This window comes from Drosophila obscura, unplaced genomic scaffold (genome assembly GCF_018151105.1).
Source record: "Drosophila obscura isolate BZ-5 IFL unplaced genomic scaffold, ASM1815110v1 contig_151, whole genome shotgun sequence".
NCBI classification, from domain to species: Eukaryota; Metazoa; Arthropoda; class Insecta; order Diptera; family Drosophilidae; genus Drosophila; species Drosophila obscura.
In genome coordinates, this window is record NW_024542737.1 from 900,739 (window position 1) to 918,843 (window position 18,105).

The window sequence follows — 18,105 nt, forward strand, 5'->3', positions numbered from 1 at the left end:
AGCCAGCATGATTTGGGCGGGCATCTGATATCTAATTCTGGAATAATTCCGCTTCGGTGTTTCATTTGATTCGAAAGTTTGTGTAAATGGTGTATAAATAATTGTAACGATCCAATGCCGGGGACAGTGCCAAAGTGGAAGCGAAGCTCAAATGTTGCCACAGATTTCCATGAGGATGCTGCCTGTTTTAGTGGCTCTGCTGGAGGTGTGTCAGACAGTGAGCGTGAGTATCATCTGTATCCTGTCTTCGGCCACTTTCCCATGCTCTTCCAACCCAACGATGACAGGCCTGGGAACAGTCGTACTACTTGACCAACATAGCTACGAATAATTTCCCCGGAAGAGTGGTCGTTACCGATCTGAAAATCGTTGGCCGAGACCGCCGCCTCAATGGGACTCTGACGTTCCTCGAGGATCTGTATGACCATCACAAGTTCACGCTGGAGCTGTACTCAAGCTCGGGCATTGGGGTATACAAGCCATTGCCCATGGAGGTGACCGCCAGGTCCTTCTGTGCTGTCATCCGAACATATTACCACAAATACATCAAGAACTCACTGCAAACGGGCGTCAACACGAGCTTTGACTTCAAGGACGGAAATTTGTTTATGGTTCCCAACGGTACGTATTGGATTAAAGATGTTTTATTTAACACGAAAGACTGGGCCGCCATCCTGCCCAGGGGACTGATGAAGGCCAAGTTGGATATCTTGGATAACAACGATCAGGTCGGCGGGGTTGAGATTATTGTGGACATTAAGGATAAGACCTTTTAAGGATACAGCAAATAAAGTCTCAACAATGATTACAAAAGATCAAGGAAGATAGTGATGCAGAGAGCGGGAGTGGTGCTTCATCCACGCGAATGGGCGAGGTAAAGCAGAGGAGGCAAGGATTTGTGGTGCAAAGCACTAAACGGTGCAAAACAATGAAACAGAATTGCCGGAAGGAGAGCAGCGCAGGCGTCGTCCTCTGTCAAGCTTTCTCCACTTTCTCCAAAGCTTTCTCGTCCGCCGAGGACAATAAAAGCTCCGTCCTTCGGCCACCTTTTCACAGTCTGTGGCAGTCAGGAGGCCGAGTTGTGTGAATGCCTGCAAGAAAAATAAACGAACACACAAACCCCAAAAACGCAGTCAGGAAAAGAGTAATTTCCATTGTAATTAAAGTGAAATCGGAGGAACAAAAGTGGCCGCCTGGTTCGAGGAAATGTGTTTGCCAAATAAATTGATGAGAATGTGCATTTGATTGTAGGCTTCTAGACAGGTGAGTGCATTCCATTCCCATTCCCAATCCCATACCCCCGCCCCCATAGCTTCACCAGCTTCAGCCGAAGGCTTTGACATGTGTTTTTCGATTTTTCATCGCCTGGCGAGAAGGGAGTCTCCAGTGTCAGTTGCGGACACAAAGAATCGTGAAAGCGAGTGTCCGTCCGTGTACGGCTACCACAATACGAGTGTGGATAGAATAAGACAATAAAGTGGCAACGGCCAAGCCCCAGGCTGTTTACACAATTAGGTATCAGCTTTCCAGAGCACAGACAAACGTCAAGCCACGGCCACAATGGATGTGCATGTAGTTGTCTGCACCCGCCGTGGCTTCGCGTATTGCGTCGCCTTCATTCCAGTGAGTCAGTCTCCTCCCGTATGCTGATGATGCCATTGTTGGCCATGTCCTGACTTGGTCCGGCCACTCCATCATCGTCGGGTGTCGCTTCTGTCGCAGCAATGGAATGGTATTGATATCGATGATGAACCTATCCCCTATCCCTTATCCCTATTCCACACCCATCCCTTTTGACACTTGTTCGTGTGTTTGCTTACGTGGTGGCCCCGTCTCAGTCCCCGTCCCGTCCCGTCGCCCATTTCTGTGCCAGTAATTGCGGTTCGAGTGTCAGCGGGAGCAGTGCAGAGCAGCCAGCCAGCCAATTAATATCCAATTTGCGTAATTGTCCGACTCTCCCTCCGACTCAACCATTGATGGGTGTTGGGCTTCGGCGACAATCCCCTTTTGATGGAGCCCCAAAAACCAGCGATCATAAAAAACTGAACTTAAATATTCATTCGATTCCATTTCGCGGCAAACGTTTCGTTTTCGTTCCCAATAATGGCCAAAAGAAAACGAGAATTCACTTTCCTTTTGATTTTATGACCAGACCTGGGCGTGGGGGTACAGGATAATGTTGATGCTGATGGCTGATGGGCTATCCAATGGCCACAAAGAAGGGAAAGCAATTTGCATCTCCTGCACTCCGCAGATACAATTCCACAGGCGATGAATTTAGACCGCAGAAGTGAGTGGCCTGAAAAACCAGCAAAGGGCTGGGGAGGGGAGCGTCCTCGGATGCGTCAAAAGCAGTCCAGTGCTCTAGCCCTCCTCCTGCTCCACCTACTGTACGATGTACGGTGTACGGTGTGCACGGTGGCCAAAGTTGAAATGCATTTATTTATGCTTTGTATTTGACAGGACCTCGAGGCTGGACCATGGAGCGCCTGTCAGCGGGAGGCAGCTCACATGGAATGGCAATATAGAATGCAGTTGGTTTTTTGTTTTGTTTTGTTTTGTGCTGTAACATACAAATACTATCTGGGTCAGACTGGACGACTATTTATAGCAGTTGATGTACCCTGGTCCAGGTCCAGGTACGGGTACGGGTACGGTGCACTCTTCGGACCTGGCCTTCATATACTCGTACCACTTTCGTTTATATTTGATTAATTCTCACGGCCAATTTGTAATGTCTTTGTTTGCGACAGCGACAGCAACGAGAAAAACAATTTACGGCAGCCTGGACTCAACTTGTTCGTGCTGGCCCCCCCTCCTTTCCTGCCCACGTAAGCAGTAAGCAGGGACAGGAAAGTTGTCCGGGCCATGGAAGGAAGATAGGATCGATGCCCCTGCTAGCTGCCTTGCTGTGAAATTAATGAGAATGTCAGATAGATTGTTTCTGCCATGGGGCTGCAAGTCAAAAAGTTTCGATTAAAGATTAAGACTTCCCATACCAGGGGGTATTCCCTCCCTATTCTATAGAACCCGTTCACCCTTCCCTTCCTCTCCTGCCGCTTCCTGCATCTGCACTTCCTTGCGTTTGACTGACGTTCTGTGGGGTTCATAAAGAATTCATAATCAATGGCTCTGCTGGCTGCCAAGACGTTGCGGTTGCGGTTGGGGGTACATTAGAAATGCAGGCATCTACCTCTCGGTGGGGGGGTGGGGAATGTCACCAACTGTTGCTCCAAGGACATGCCAACGACAATAGATTGTCACCGCTGCAGAGTATTTCGGTTAAGGTGCGGCATACTCGTACTACAATATTCAAGTGAGAGCCAGCAGACTCCGAGCCACAGAACGCAAGCTGCTCCATGGAAAGGGAGGGAGGGAGGGGACTTCTCCATGAAACGAAGGCACAGTACAGGACGAGTACCTGTGTACATAGGCATGGGTGGGGAGGCTCGATGGCGGATGATTGCTATTTGCCATTGTTCGGGCTTCGCTCGCTTCGCCTCATCCCATCTCATGGCAGTGCTGCTTATGAATATATAACCTGGGGATTTGCATGCATCCAATCAGGGCACTGAGCGGAGCACTCCCGCTCTGGACTGTGAGTCAGGATCCATCCGATGCTGCTGCTTGCCGAGTCAACAGCAATTGGAAGTTTATTGTCTGCAAATACTCGCATGCAAGTGGTAAATGTAAATGTTTGCAGAATTAACATGCAAAGAGAATGATTCGCGGAATATGTTGAGCAATCAGTAGAGAATCTATCAAAGTATGATTATGTATGTGCATTGTACATATGTACATATGTTTGCCACACTCTGATTGCCGACTTAATTGGCAGTCACATTCAACCACACACACACAATCATCGAATCATCCGGTAAATGCGGAACACAGTCCCCAAGGAAATGAGTTTGCTCGCAGTGCAGCAGCCAGCCCCAAAAAGCTAATCATAGTTTCGGCACACACTCGTAACTACGAGTACCCACCCACGCGTAGGTGGTTCCAGGACCTTCCTTGAATAGGTGTGGAGTCTCATCTCATCTCATCTTAGGTCCTTGGCGCTGCATGTAAAACTGGGTGGCTGTGTAATCTGCATAATAATGAGAACACAGTCATCGTCTGGCCTGCTCTTTGAGTGGGTCGCATATGGAGATCCAAACTTGCAACAACTTGTCGCGTGCTGCTCTCATGGAAACTAAAAACAGCTCAAGTGTGGGGGGCGCTTTAAATTTGGTAAACGCGGTCAAACAGTTACAGTCAGGCCTCCTCAAGTCGGAAGTGTGTACAGTACCAGCACATTACAGGGGTGTTTTTAGCAACTTAAATATCCCTTTTTTATTGTTTCAACTTTAGAATTTGTTTCATTTAATATAAATTATTTTATATATTTTTAATGATATATTTGATGTACATAGATTGGGAATAGAATAGCACTTATATATATAAGATGTACTCAAATATTCCAAATCTGAGAGGAATGTGGAATGTGGCCCCACTTCCGTCTGCTCTCTGTCTTTGTTTTGTTCTCGTTGTATTCTGCCACCTACTGCGCATTTCATTTGCTGCATCTGGCAGTCGTGTCCTCCGATTTATGAAATTTTATAATTAATTCTATAATTTAATTATAGCTCACTGGATTCGGTTCGATTCGAGCAGGCCAGGGCAGGGCATTCTGCATTCTGGGTAAGTGGAAAATATTCAGAGGAATTAATTAAGCTACAGTACAGTAATTTATTTAAAACAAAGCCCGTGCATGCAAGCAGACCAGCGAATAAAGCCAAAACCACACACACACAAATTGTTCAATAATCCATTCATATTGTAAACTCCACTGAAAAGCCACTACGAGTATGTAAATGCATATAAATCGGTTTAATTCAAATGTGGGACACAGCTAGCCCATCCAATCCCTGTGTCCATGTCTGCTCGAGTATTGTTTTTTATTTATTCACTCTATTTGAAACTGTATCCTGTATATCATGTATATCCTTCTATGTATCTGTATCTGTATGTTTCTCCTTCTCCTTCTATTGCTCTTCGTACTCTCTCTCTCTCTCTCTCTCTCACTCTCTCTCTCTCTCTACCGTAATTGTTTCGTTCACATCAATGTCGTGAGATCAGAAGAAGACAAGGTCCAAATGCTAATATCCCTAGAAGACGCATCTACGGGAATCACAGCTGCTAGACAGAACTGAAAGGAGGAGGCTCCGCCGATACATAACCACATTTAGAGAGACCAAGAGCCATGGCGCCATTTAAGCTGAAGTTTCGCATGGGCAGCTCCCGGAGTACATCGCAAGAGCACGACCCGGATCCGCAGGTGAACGAGGCTCTACTGGGCAACCAGCAACAGCAGCAGGAGGTTCAGAAACAACAGCACCACAACAACCAAGAGCTGCTCCAGCAGCACGTGGAAGTGGAGGCCAGCAGCAGCTCCAGCCTAGACCTGGCCGACTGCAATGGTCTGGGTCCAATGAGCAGCGAGCGAAAGCGTCTCTTGCCACAGAACAGCAACAGCAACAGCATGCGTAAGTACCAGCAGTAGGAATGGACTGAAGAGTCCTGCCAGCTTAAACGTCCTCTCAAAATTAGTTACTAGCCGCATGAATCCTCTACTGTACCTTCGTGCATGTTTCTAATTCAGCCATTTAATGCACCATCTTGCTAGTCTTCTGGAGTTGGAATATTCCTTACCCCTTCGTGGCTGCATGCTCAATTGTTTGGATCTCTTGCAGGTTACCTCAACCAGAGCCGCACGCCGTGCATCAACGAGTCGCTGACGGACACGGATGCCGAGATTTTACCCACCACCCCACCGCCTTCCTACGAGCATGTGCTAGAGGAGGTTCGTACAAAGTACCCATGGATCCCTATCCCGTAGCATTTGACTTTCTAACCCATTCCGGAATTCCATTAAAAGGACACGCGCTTGTCCCAGCATCAGCGACAGGTGTCCCAGGACAGCGCCACCTTGGAGCAGCTGGAGGGGGGGAACAGCAGAAGCAGCACCAGCAGCAGCCTGTGCAACGATCCGGACTGCCAGCAGAATCTCAACCAGAACTACTCACATTGCGGCGCCAGCAGCAGCCTCGGGGGCAACCACCACAACAACAACAACAACAACAACGAGGGGGAGCGCGAGGGAGTGTTCGAGCTGGAGCAGCAGAGCGACACGGAGTTCGATTGTCCGGAGGACGACCTCAACACGATTAGCGTGAACGAATTTCTACTGGAAACGGAAATGGCGGCATCCTCTTCCCGGTGCACGGACAACCTCTACGCCGGAGACGAGAATGATGCAGGGCAGAGCCAGTGCACGGACGACCAGTGTGCCCAGTGCAGCGAGGAGCGTGGGGCGGCCGGAGAGGAGGCGGCTCCCGACGGGGACGAGGCCAGCACCAGCAGTCAGGCAGCAGCATTCTACGACCCACTTTTGAATCGCGGCAGCTACGTCAGCTACAACGAGGGTGAGGCCGAACGCCCTTTGACCCAAGGAATAAATTAATTATCTACCCCCGTACACCACAGGTGGCAATTCCAATTCGAGGCCCGTCTCTAGCAACAGTCAGCTGTGCCAGGAAGCCTGCTGTTCCGGCTCCGCCTCCGGTTCGGTGGCTTCCCGTTCCCGCAGTGGACGTCGCCAGCAACAGCAGCAGCAGCAGCAGCAACAATCCAATTGCCACACCAATCTGCTCACACCGGAAATGATGAGCAACAAGACGAGCAAGGAGATCTACAAGGATCTGGCCAAGCAATGGGGCATCACATGCAAAATGTCCGAGAGCTGTCGGTGCATGGACTGCCAGAGTAACTACTTCGATTGCGACTACGATGATGTGAGTAGAATGCGCCACTGCCATTCCCATGCCATCTGAGAGTTCCGTCCCGATTTCTTGCAGAACGAACACCATAAGACAGACGGCGGCCTGGGCGCCGGCACACCCATGTTCATCAGCGAGGTAATGCATGGCTCTGGATGCACCATTTTGTAGAGGGAGACCCGAGACCCGCATCCACAGACCACACCCACTGGTGGGCTATAGATTTGCTGAAAAAGATGTCCCATTGTCTTATAGAATTATTCGAAGATTAGTCGAAAGCAAACGATGTGAATGTTCTATGTAGTAAGTACTCCTCCCGTTTGGTACAGTACCGGAAGGAGCAGCTTCACGTAATTTGCACTGAATGTTTGCACACTAATTTGCAGTTCAAGTGCACTGATACGAGTACATATATTGTAGTATGTATACATATGTAGGTTTGTTATTATAGAGTATCAAAAGTAATTCATAGAATGGAATGCCAATTGGCGTTGGCCAGCCAGCGGATGATGGGCTTTAAAGAGATCAATTGGGAAGGGAATGAAACTAATTAAGCGGCGACAAGTACATATATTTTTGGTGTCAACTGTAGGATTTATAGATGTTTAAGCAAGGCCAAGATTTCGGCAACGTTTTGCAATTGTATCGAATTGAATTGAATCGAATCGAAGATGAACTAATTATATTATAGGCATTAACCCACCTTGCAGATGAATATATTTAATGTGTGTTCTTTCCTTTAGGGTGTTGTATCCCTTGAATGAAACGAAACGAAATGTGGAACCTTTTCCCTATGCACTAGGCTCTTTCGCTCGAGCTTATCGTAATCCGGAAGGAATCCCAAACAGGATTTGTCCAAACCTTTGCTTTATCCGTAGTGTTTATATGTATTTTTGTACATGCATAGCAAAACTAGAAGGATTACTCTAGACAAGATCCAACATTAAGGTGTAGTTGGGTGGCATTCCAGTTCCAGTGCCGTTGAAAATGCATACTCACTCGTAGTTTTTTTGTCTGGGGATATCAAGCCATTTGGATTACGCAGAGACAGAATATAGAAGCAGAAGAAGATGGAATGACACTACTACTACTACTACTAGTTGTTATTGTCCAAACAATTAAGCTAGTCGGCACTTTTGTGCGTTGTGGTGTTTAGAGACAAGTCAGTTGTTCCCTGAAAGTCAATGCGAAACCAATTTAACTTCATCGAAAAGACGACACGATATGAAACGGTGCAATGTTAATTAATTATTTATTATTAATCCGAACGATCTGAAAAAAAAAACGTAGTCTGAAGCTAAAAAAGTATTCGTATTGTCCCAAATTAGAATCTTTGAATGTATTAACTCTAACGCTAGAAGTAATGTACGCCGATGAAGGGGAGGGGGGGTTTCATTCGTAAAAAAAAAAAAATAGTAAAGGTATCATAATCGATAGTAAAAGCAAAAACTGACTAAGTCTGTTAGCGATTAGAGGGAAATTAAATGGATATAAATGATGAAACAAAAACAAACAAAAACTAAAAGAAATGTTGAAGAAATAGTTTAAAATTCCAATTAAATGTGTATTTAAATCACAAATGAAATCGCAAACCAAACGAACCGAATCGAACCGAACAGGCCTGGTCAATGTTAGTTCAATTTGAAAAAGGATCGTAGGAATTGTACAAAAATTGTATTTCGAATGTTACGCTTGAGCTTTGGTACTCGTGCAACAACAAAAATCATAGCATACAGAATACAGAATATATGTGCATTAAACACCCTTGACTTTTGTTTTATTACTCAAGTCCTCATCGCCATGATCCTGCAGAAGAGACACCATGGGTTAAAAGAGCACCAGCACCAGTTGATATTGACCGATTACCTGCTCGAATATTCCCTGCTCGTTGCCACAGAGATGCTGATATTCCTTGCTGGGATCCGCCCCCCAGATCTGGCAATCGCTGGCTGGTGATCCATCCTTATACACATACGAACCGTGAATATTGGTAAAGTCAAAGTGGCAGGTTATGAAGTGACAATGCCCCTTGGACTTATCGTAACCGCAGTCTGTGGCCATAGCGACACCACAGCCCACACGCGAAATGCGATCGCTAATTAAGGTACAGAAGTGCCCGGCATCCATGTGTATGCTGGCATCGAAGTATGATACGAGCGACTCGGGATCCTCCACAAATAGGTGTTCATCGAACATCCGATCGAAGTTCAACTTCAATATCTGGAATATGCTGCGCTTATCGGTTGTGGAGCCCACAACACCCAGCGCCTCGCCTGCCATCGGAAACCGCTGGGTGGACCGGCACTCTGAGTGTTTGAACGACACTGTGGCGACATGGCTGCGGGCCATGTAGCCCAGCTCTTGGTCCCAGATGAGCTCACGCATTCGTTTGGCAGCGGGAAACATTTTCTTGTTGCGCGTCTCCAGGAAGCCGCTGGCCAACCTGTCCCGATAGCCGTTTATCAGCTTCAGTATTATCCTATGCATCAGCTTGGTGTCGGGAATGGTGCCCCTGTAAGTGGCAACGGGCGGCAGCTCTGCATCCAGGCGGCACATGAAGTGAAGCTTGTTGGCCGCAATGCAGGAATGGCTTTCATTGTGGCAATAGTTATAGGCGGATATGTGCGGCAGGAGTGGCATCATCCCCAAGAGTACCAGGAGCATTCTGCTTAACTGAACGCGAAATTTATAGTAAAACAAAAAACTAAAATTAAACACGAGTGAGTACTTGTCTGATTTTCGAAAAGTTAAACACTGTCAAATGTTTATCAAATGTTTTTATTGTTTTCATTCTTTAAGGTTTCGGGAAAAAGATTGCCTCTAAATTCATTCGGTAATAGCATGCCATAATATTAAATTAAGTTCACTTTTAGTTTTAGTTTTTGTATTTGCATTTGCATTTTATTATAATTTTGAGCGAAGATTGCGCTTGAAAGTTTCAGCAAAATTTTTATATTTTTTCTCTACCTATATTATTTCATCTTATGTGGATTTGTCTGCAAAGGTTATTATAAAAGGCATTTGGGTCTCAAACTACTAACAATAAATAAATAATCAAATCAAATCAAATAAAACCCAATTAAATAGGTAGGTATATATCTAACAAAGAGCAATAGGTACGTGGTTTCGTTTATCTTTATAAAAATATCGGCTATGCTTGCGCATCTTACAGGATTGGGTTCATCGTGCACCGCTCATGGATAGCGCAATTAGAATATTGGGTTCCGTTCCTAATATATCAACATTAATCTTAACATTTCAACAAACAAATTGCATTGTGTGGGACGAGGGGGAGGTGTGGACACTGTGTGGCGGGGGGTCTGGCTATCTAGCATTGGGTGGGTGGGATGAGCTGTTTGCTTTCAGTTTGCACTTTTATCTATGCCCCTTTCCCAATTCCTTTGAGCCCCTCTGCTCCTCTCATCAAGTGGAGGACTATGGAAAAGGAAACGTTAAATAGTTCATTTGTAGAAATTTGCACTATTCTCGTACTTCCCTTCGTTTCAGTAAAATTCGAATCAAAAATTTTAAGTTAACAACCCGTACCCGTACCCGGACCAGTTCTGCTTGATCGTTTCTCAAATTTTAGTTACTTACTCTACGGCTATAGGTAGGTAGTTATAGGTATTATTTAGTATTTAGGTATTTAGTATGAAATGGTCGAAAAGGTATATTAGCTGAATATGTGTGTGTGTGTGTGTGTGTGTGTATTAAGTTCATTTTCGTTCAATTTCGGTTATACTCGTACGTACTATGAATGAAACTATGAATATAAGGTATATAATTATCAGTTGTTTTCCATTGCCTACAAATATACAAAGTTCGTGTTTCACTCTCTCTCCTCTCTCGCTGTCGCTATCGCTATCGCTATCGCCATCGCCATTTCTGTCTGGCACGCGCGTACAAATCTATAAAATGAATTTGCTTTTGCATGTATACAATAGTATTATTGTATGCCCATATGCAGAGCAGACAGCCAGCAGGGGGGAGGCACAAAATTTGAAACAGAAGCGACGCCCTCAACAATGGGGAAACAATCTATAACTAATTAAAGCGTGTGTTTACAGGTAGGGCTAACTAAATAGAATACTTCGTATGCACAAGTCCTGTCCAGTCCTGTTGTCCTGTCCTGCTGATGCTCCTCCGTTCCACAACAAAAGGTGGCTGCAATCCGTACGCTACGAGACTAGATCCTAGAGACACGCACAGGGCTGCACATGGGTCGTATAAAAATATATCTAGCTTTACACTGCACTGTTTTGTATCACTAAGGGGGTGAAGGTGTATTTGAGGGAAGGGGAATTCGTCCAGACTATCGCCTAGACGCAGGTTGAGGAAGCATGGGAGACGCTCGCCGCTGCAGCCGCTGCCGATGACGACGCCGCTGTGGCTGCCTCCAGATTGAAGTCCTTGCTGCGGCTGCACATCTCGCAGATGCGCTTCGTGTTTGGGTTGAGGAACGTGCAGAAGCGACAGCTCCACTCATTCGGACTCGTCACAATCAGCTGCGTGGACACTGGCGGCGGCTGCTTTGGCACAGCCCCGGTGCGATTGCGCGACCCAGTTCCTCTATTGTCTATTGTGGCCGTTTTCAAGGCGGACTTCACTTTCTTCACGCCCGCGCTGCTGCTGTTCGGCACCAACGTGGGCGCTGGCGCCTGCACAACCTTGGCCTCCCTGCGGATGGCCCCAGTCTTCTTCTCCAGCGTGCGTGTCTTCCCGCCACTTGTCTCCGCATTGGCTGCACTGAAACGTGTTCCCTTGCCACCACTTGCCTCCACAACAGCGGCACTAGCTGCACGTGTTACCGGCTGTGTCTTGGCTGTGTCGCGTCGCGAGGTTTTCTCAGCAGGATTCGCACTGCCATTGGATATGGTCAACGAGTCCAGATCCAAGCTTTGCACCAGCAAATCCTCACGATCCCCCAAGTCTTTGGAGTAGCCAGAGCGCTCCAGGTTCTTAAATACATAGTTCCAGGACTCAAAGCTGCCGACACCCTCCTGCACCTTGGGCATCAGCGGCGGTGAGGCGCTGCTCAGCGTTGCGAAGTCATCCAGACTCGCCGTCTCGTATGCTGCTGTCATGTCCGCAACAGTGGTGGGTATATCAGGATCGTTGACTGTCTGCTGCCTTCTGCTGTGGTATGCATCCGCGGGCGCCGTCCGACTGGCCCGCTCCTTCAATTCCTTGTGCATCTTACGGTTATTGTCCATTGGATCCTGTTGCCAAAAAGAAGTCAAATTTTGCACAACTATCTAATGAGAATGAGAGCCAGATTTGTGCACTTACCTGCATCAGGTCGCGATCGGCGCGTCGCGGATCGAAGCCAGACTCTGCCAGGGCCCGCGTCCGACTGGCCTTGGGCACAGGCCGGGCATAGACATACCTGTCCTGAGCAGTGGGTGGCGGCGGCTGCGAATGCGGCAGAGTGGTGGGCAGATCGTAGCCGCCATATGACATCGGATCAGGCGGTGGCGCGTAAATGGCAGCATTGCCACGCAGGTGGCCGCCGTGGCCTCGGTGCTCGTACAGCCGCGGATCGTAGTCATGGGCACCATAGTCGTGCTGCGTCAGATGGGCACGTTCGTCGAAATCGATCAGGTGATGGTCCGGCGGATACGTGCTCTGTCTGTGCTGCATGGCTGGGGCCTGACCTTGACGCCTGTGATAGTCACAACTATGCATCGGACCGGAGGCCGACGCGCCCGTCTTCTCAATGGTCGCGTACATATTGTGCTCCGCATTCGTAAAGACATCGGCGGGCGTGGCATACTGGGCATTCAGTTGGTTGGAGATGTTGTAGGGAAGGGGATAACGATTTCCGGGCGCATTGTAGCCACCGGCGACCGCCGCATAGGAGACACTGCTGCCCATGCTCAGTCCGTCCAGGCAGTCGTAGGGCGCCTCGTAGACATGCGAGTGCTGATGCATGGCCTGGCACTGCTGGTCAAAAGAGTGTCGATGCTGGAAGACATTGTGAGGTTCCTGGTAGTGTTCCAGGCTGCGCGAGTGGCTCATCAGCCCTCCTCCAGCCGTCTGCTGCTGCTGCGGTGGTGGGGCGGGATATGGCGGCAAGTATTTCCCCGACAACGAGTCGTTGGTGCCTACGAGACTGAGATTCGGGGAACCAACATTGTGATGCATGGCGCAACTGTTTGAGCTTGTGGGATAGGCCAGGTTGTTGCCATGCAAAGCGCAGGGGCTCGCACCCGCACTGCCCGCACCCACTACCCTGCTCTTCGGAGGCTGGGTCTGGGTGGAAAGTGTCGCCACATTGCTGTATGTGTTCTCCGACATCTTCTCCTTGCGCAGTCGCTTCTCATTCAGGTGGTAGACAATCTCCTTGATCGAATGTGTGGTTCCGCCAATGTGGCGCTCTCGATATTGAAAAATCTCCTTCCAGCTGCAGGGGAAGCCCTCTGCGTGGACGCCTGCATGGATGTGCTTCATGATCTGGCACTCGACGTAGGCGGCCATCGCATCACGCGATACATTTGTCACCTGATCGGGGCAGATGGGTCCCTCCAGGACGAATGTATCGTCCGATATGCGCCTATAGCCCATGGCCAGGAAGAGCTGGTCAGCGTCCAGCAGGCGAGACAGTATATCATGCTGATAGCATCCCGAATATGTCTGAAAGCAGAGAGTGGGCAATTAGCCAATAGACGGATAGATGGATTGGGTGCACAAGCCAACCTTGAGGGTTCGGTACTCCTTGCGCCAGGGTTTGGTAAACAAGTTGTTGGCATACTGGCTGATGGTCTCGAATCCCACGATGGCATTCTGTGCCGTGAACTCGGTCAGCTCTCGCACTGATTTGCGCAGGATGTGCCCCGTCTCTGGCAGAAAGAACTTGCGATCGTGCGGCACCACGCAGAGGAACTCCTTGAGGCAGCCTGCAAATAGCAAATTTATTAGTATTGTTCCAGCATTCAAGCAAAACGCGCATACACACCCTCTAGCTGCTTGCGCTCCTCGAGCTTCTGAACGCTCTCCTCCGTCTCGAGGAACGACCAGTGGCGCTTAAGTATCTCCTGCCACAGGTCGGGCAGAATGTCGCGGGGCAAAAAATCCGACATGTTGCTTTAAGGACTCTCATTCAGCGTGCCTTATGGTCCTGCAACAAGGCCACAAAAGCGATACAAGGTTACAAAACAAGTCTCGAGATGCCTTGCATCTCACTTGCTATTGATTTTCACAAGGATAATGTTGATGGCTATATATGTGAATGCATATGTGTGAATGGGCCTGGAGGCAGGGCAAAGCAATTACCCAACAATGATTGTCCTCCCTCCCGACTGCACTTGCCACTCAACCAACATGCATCGCATCAGCTAGTGTGATACACCGCCGGCCCAACGCCCCCAACTACCCACCGTCTGTCGCGCACAAAACATACACTAACTAAACAATGCATATTGTAGGCTCAAGTGGAGTAACAATAACTGGCCTGATAAGAGCAAACAATGGACATGTGCAGCCCGCACATGTTGTGGCCCGTCATCGATAGTGCCGTGCCAATAGTAGCCTGGAGCTTCGCAGGCCTTTGTTTTCCGAGCAAAACAGTTGGCGTTGGCCACAAGGAGGTGGTGCACCCACCCAAACCAGACTTCTTACCTGTTATTAGTGTTTCAACCAACGACTTGCACAATGAATCATTCAAAAGGAACACACAGAGGTGATTGGATAACAGAATAATTGCCTTAACAGGGATGATCTGATCAGCAATCAACAACACTAACGGAATGAATGGAAAAAGGGATTTCCCCTTATCGGATATCACAAATGGATTGCGAGTATAACTCTCTTTGTTAAATGACATCAATTGAGAGTGAAATTCCAAGTCAATATAATTAACAGTGTGCTCCCTCCCAGAAGTTAAAAGTTCTGCCTGCTCCTCAAATAACAATGCGAAATCTTACAAATGTCCCAGAGAAGCCCCACGGATTCACGATGCGAGCCACAAACATACACGGACACACACACGCACTATCTCTCTATACCAACAAACAAACGTACACCAACACTAAAGCATTTATAATTATTTTGATATCGGCTGGCTATCGTAAAATAAGCCAAAGATCGTACATTGGCCTTTAGGCAGAACAACAACAGCACGCGGGAAGAGCGGAGAGAGAGGGAGAGCGGGAGGGAACCGTTGGAATAACCTTGAGAAGTGACTCACTTCACGGTTTGGTGTGCAATCAAAATGCAAACCAGAACAGAAAAGCAAAGGGTGACGTGAAGTGAAAGAGGAGAATAAGTAACTAAGCTAAAACAGAAAATGCGAAGTATGTAAAGTAGAGGAAGAAGGGAAACAAGTCACGGCATGAATGGTGACCAAGCGCGTGGGAGAGAGATGGCGATGGAGACAGAGAACACTGATAACGGTTGATTGAAAGTACACACAAAACACTTCGCGCCATTTAAATAGCACATCTCACTCTCAGGTTAAATTCTGACATCACTAATGGCCGTATTCCCCTACACTACATAAATACGCCAAACTATTATTTCAAAGCATGAATTTATGGTTTTAATTTTAATATTTATTTATCTCCGTAATAATCACAATACATATACTACATATATGTATTATTCTGTTGAACTTTGTTTCCTATGCACTATTCAAGTGGTGCGGAGTGTACAAGTGTATGTGCCTCACCTCTACAAGTATTTGAATCGGCAACAATCATATGTCACTAGAAACACACCCAGAGTTCCAATAGAGCTTTATGAATTTCATTTTGGTATGTACTCGTATGTATTTATGTACATATAAACAGGATTGTAGGATTGGCTAAAAAATTTTAATTACAGCTTATACTAATGTTTGAGTGCTTTATCTAAAAACAACAGGGATGTGGCTGTTGATTCTGATCAAGAATGGTATATTTTAGAGCCTTAAATGATTCCACATCGAAAAGGGAATGCTTTTTAATATTGCGCAGGTAGTACGTAGGGGGAAAAGCAACGTTAAACCAATAAATTATGTTACAGCTGCTGTGGAGTGGAGTGCGCGCTCTGCACTCTGCTCTGCTATGCTGTCAAAGGTTTTCTTAATTGGATGCAAAATATTTTCACTTGAGTGGCGCATAAGCTTATTAGCGAGAGCTCAGCAATACTCGTAAATGCAGCAGCCACCGTCAGTCAGGTTCAGGGTCCAGCTTCCTGTTGCCAGTGACAACGAGGGAGGGAGGACTTTCAGAGGATGCTGCTGCATGGTAGGAGTCTAGGGCAAGGCTTCATCTGCACGGAGGATTTGACAGGTCCTTCTTTGGTCGGGAGAAATATGTTATAAAGCTAATTGAAATGCAAAAACTCTAACTGCTGGCGAAATTCATTACCCTTAATTAAATGTCGAAATCATTGAAAGCATTTTTAATGAAATAATGTGTGTTGTAACTGACATCAGTATTTGGATGTCAGTTCCCCCTCTAGCTAAGAATCTCGCTACATTTCTACTTTCCCCGTTTGAAATTACATTTTATTCAATTTCAAATTGAAAGAGCAACAGAAACAGAAGCCGATAAACAGTGGTGGGGTCGGGCGGGGTAATGGAATAAGTATAGAACTCAGATGTGAACTAACAGATAAATGAGGAATTTAAATCAATAAGTGCAATACGAGAGTATGGCATGTAGGGAAGGTTAGGAAGGCAGCAACAAAATAGCAGCAGAAATAAATCGGAAACTTCGCAGCAACTAAGATGCCAGCTGAGAACATGGGACTGGCTGAGAATGGCTGGGACTGGGCTAGGAATTTCTCATGCAAATTGAACCAATTGTTCGAAATCCGTTTAGACATGTCGGAGCTTCGCACATTCTCTGAGCCAGTTTTCCCCTTAATTTTCCGGATTGGCACCAGCATGGATAGCCATTTCATAGAATTCCATCCAGTTGTCTGCATTGCGATTGAGTTGGATTGTAATTGAATTTTCAGTACATCCTCGTAGGGATGTCAGTTGATGTCATAAAGCGGTTGACACACACATGGTGATGGCCATCTAAAACCGTCAGAATGGCCTGGCCATGAGAAGCCGAGGCAGGCAGCATCAGCTCGGTTACGGGCAAACAGACTGCGGCAGTGTGGAAGCGAGCCAACAAGCCTTTGAATTTGGCCGAAAATTTGCCCAAAATCATGTGTTGACAAAATGACAATGGACACAATGTGGCCGGGATTGGAAGCTTTTATTGATTTAGGGGTACGGGCCCTGATGCTGATGGCGAATGTTTGCATTGCTGCTCTGGTTGGTCTATTAAATGAAATATTGATTAGCCATTTCAGGTTAACAGAGGATTGGATATGCAATAAGATGGTGGTAGTCAGTCGTCTCTTCGATGTGCTAGCAGACTTGGCACGATGTTGGCCAACTCTATAGACTTTATGGTTGTGCATGTGACAGCCGGCAAGTGTCGGGCAGGGTGCTCCAATTTTTATTTTCAGCAATGCGGCACTAAATATAGCCAAATAAAAGCTCATACGACCAGAAAAGAGAATACTTTCCGCTGGTGCCCTCTGCTAATCATCCCGCCCAGGAATCTATTTCCTGCAATTGCAACCTGCCTCTGCTGGCAACCGGATTCTCATTTCCCATCTAACCCAAACAGTATCGGGAATGGCAGGGAAAGGGCAAATTACTTACAGAAATTCCGAGTTGTACGTTGTATTTATGATTTTCATTTCTGCATTGTCTCCGCATTGGCAACACCGACAGAAGCGAGCTGGAAGAGAGTCCACACCAGGTTCACCTTGCCCCGTGCTGTTGCCAAAATTTGTAGTCGTGTGGGTGGGTGGGTTTTATTTTTAGCACTCCCGAAGGCAACAAGCAACACACGATAAGGCAGTTTCAGCTTCCGCAATTGGGGGGCTGGGGCTGCCGTTGTCGTTGTTATTGGCGTTTTAGCGGCAGCAGCTGCTGCGACAGCTTTTTATTATTTTTATTATTAACAAATACTATGGCGCTGGTGGCCTCTTCTTCTATGTGTTGACAAATCTTTGCTACGCTTTCACAATATTCCCTTACAACAAACTTGTTGCTGCTCTCTTCGCTTGCATCAGGAAATGGAGTCACACGTAATTTGCTGCATTTCTAAATTAGTGAATATTTATTTCCCAAAACACGTATCCGTTAGAGGTGTCAAACCATCGAGGGCACTATCGATAGTATGCATGTTTTGCTGCTATCTGCTACTATCGACGGTTTTGCGACTATCATGATAGTATCGAGCTACAGCTGTTGCGCTTTTGATATGTTTGAATTGGCTGCTCTAGAATACGAAGA

The 18,105-nt window shown here is 47.0% G+C and overlaps 4 protein-coding genes and 1 long non-coding RNA gene across 5 annotated transcripts; 3 read left to right on the forward strand and 2 right to left on the reverse strand.

Moving 5' to 3' along the window:
* Positions 1–151: 151 nt before the first annotated feature.
* Positions 152–776, forward strand: LOC111081534. The gene is made up of 2 exons (XM_041591866.1): positions 152–223; positions 288–776. The coding sequence occupies exons 1-2, from the start codon at positions 152–154 to the stop codon at positions 774–776; spliced, it is 561 nt and encodes a 186-aa protein (XP_041447800.1).
* Positions 777–1,036: 260 nt separating this feature from the next.
* Positions 1,037–8,649, forward strand: LOC111081527 (protein kinase 4). Its single transcript, XM_041591793.1, has 7 exons — positions 1,037–1,263; positions 4,629–4,683; positions 5,122–5,528; positions 5,736–5,845; positions 5,921–6,467; positions 6,529–6,836; positions 6,900–8,649. Exons 3-7 carry the CDS (start codon positions 5,246–5,248, stop codon positions 6,990–6,992), a joined length of 1,341 nt encoding a protein of 446 aa, XP_041447727.1. The 5' UTR covers positions 1,037–1,263; positions 4,629–4,683; positions 5,122–5,245; the 3' UTR covers positions 6,993–8,649.
* Positions 8,380–9,583, reverse strand: LOC111075078 (venom allergen 3-like). Its single transcript, XM_022368168.2, has 2 exons — positions 8,688–9,583; positions 8,380–8,627 (listed from the first exon to the last, which is right to left on the reverse strand). The coding sequence occupies exons 1-2, from the start codon at positions 9,483–9,485 to the stop codon at positions 8,577–8,579; spliced, it is 849 nt and encodes a 282-aa protein (XP_022223860.1). The 5' UTR covers positions 9,486–9,583; the 3' UTR covers positions 8,380–8,576.
* Positions 9,584–9,699: 116 nt separating this feature from the next.
* On the reverse strand, positions 9,700–17,971 carry LOC111081526 (protein tamozhennic). Its single transcript, XM_022368165.2, has 5 exons — positions 17,467–17,971; positions 13,777–13,938; positions 13,518–13,717; positions 12,111–13,454; positions 9,700–12,040 (listed from the first exon to the last, which is right to left on the reverse strand). The coding sequence occupies exons 2-5, from the start codon at positions 13,898–13,900 to the stop codon at positions 11,141–11,143; spliced, it is 2,568 nt and encodes an 855-aa protein (XP_022223857.2). The 5' UTR covers positions 13,901–13,938; positions 17,467–17,971; the 3' UTR covers positions 9,700–11,140.
* Positions 14,339–15,344, forward strand: LOC111081529. Its single transcript, XR_005967510.1, has 2 exons — positions 14,339–14,617; positions 14,682–15,344. It is a non-coding gene; the product is annotated as an uncharacterized LOC111081529 (long non-coding RNA).
* Positions 17,972–18,105: the final 134 nt, after the last annotated feature.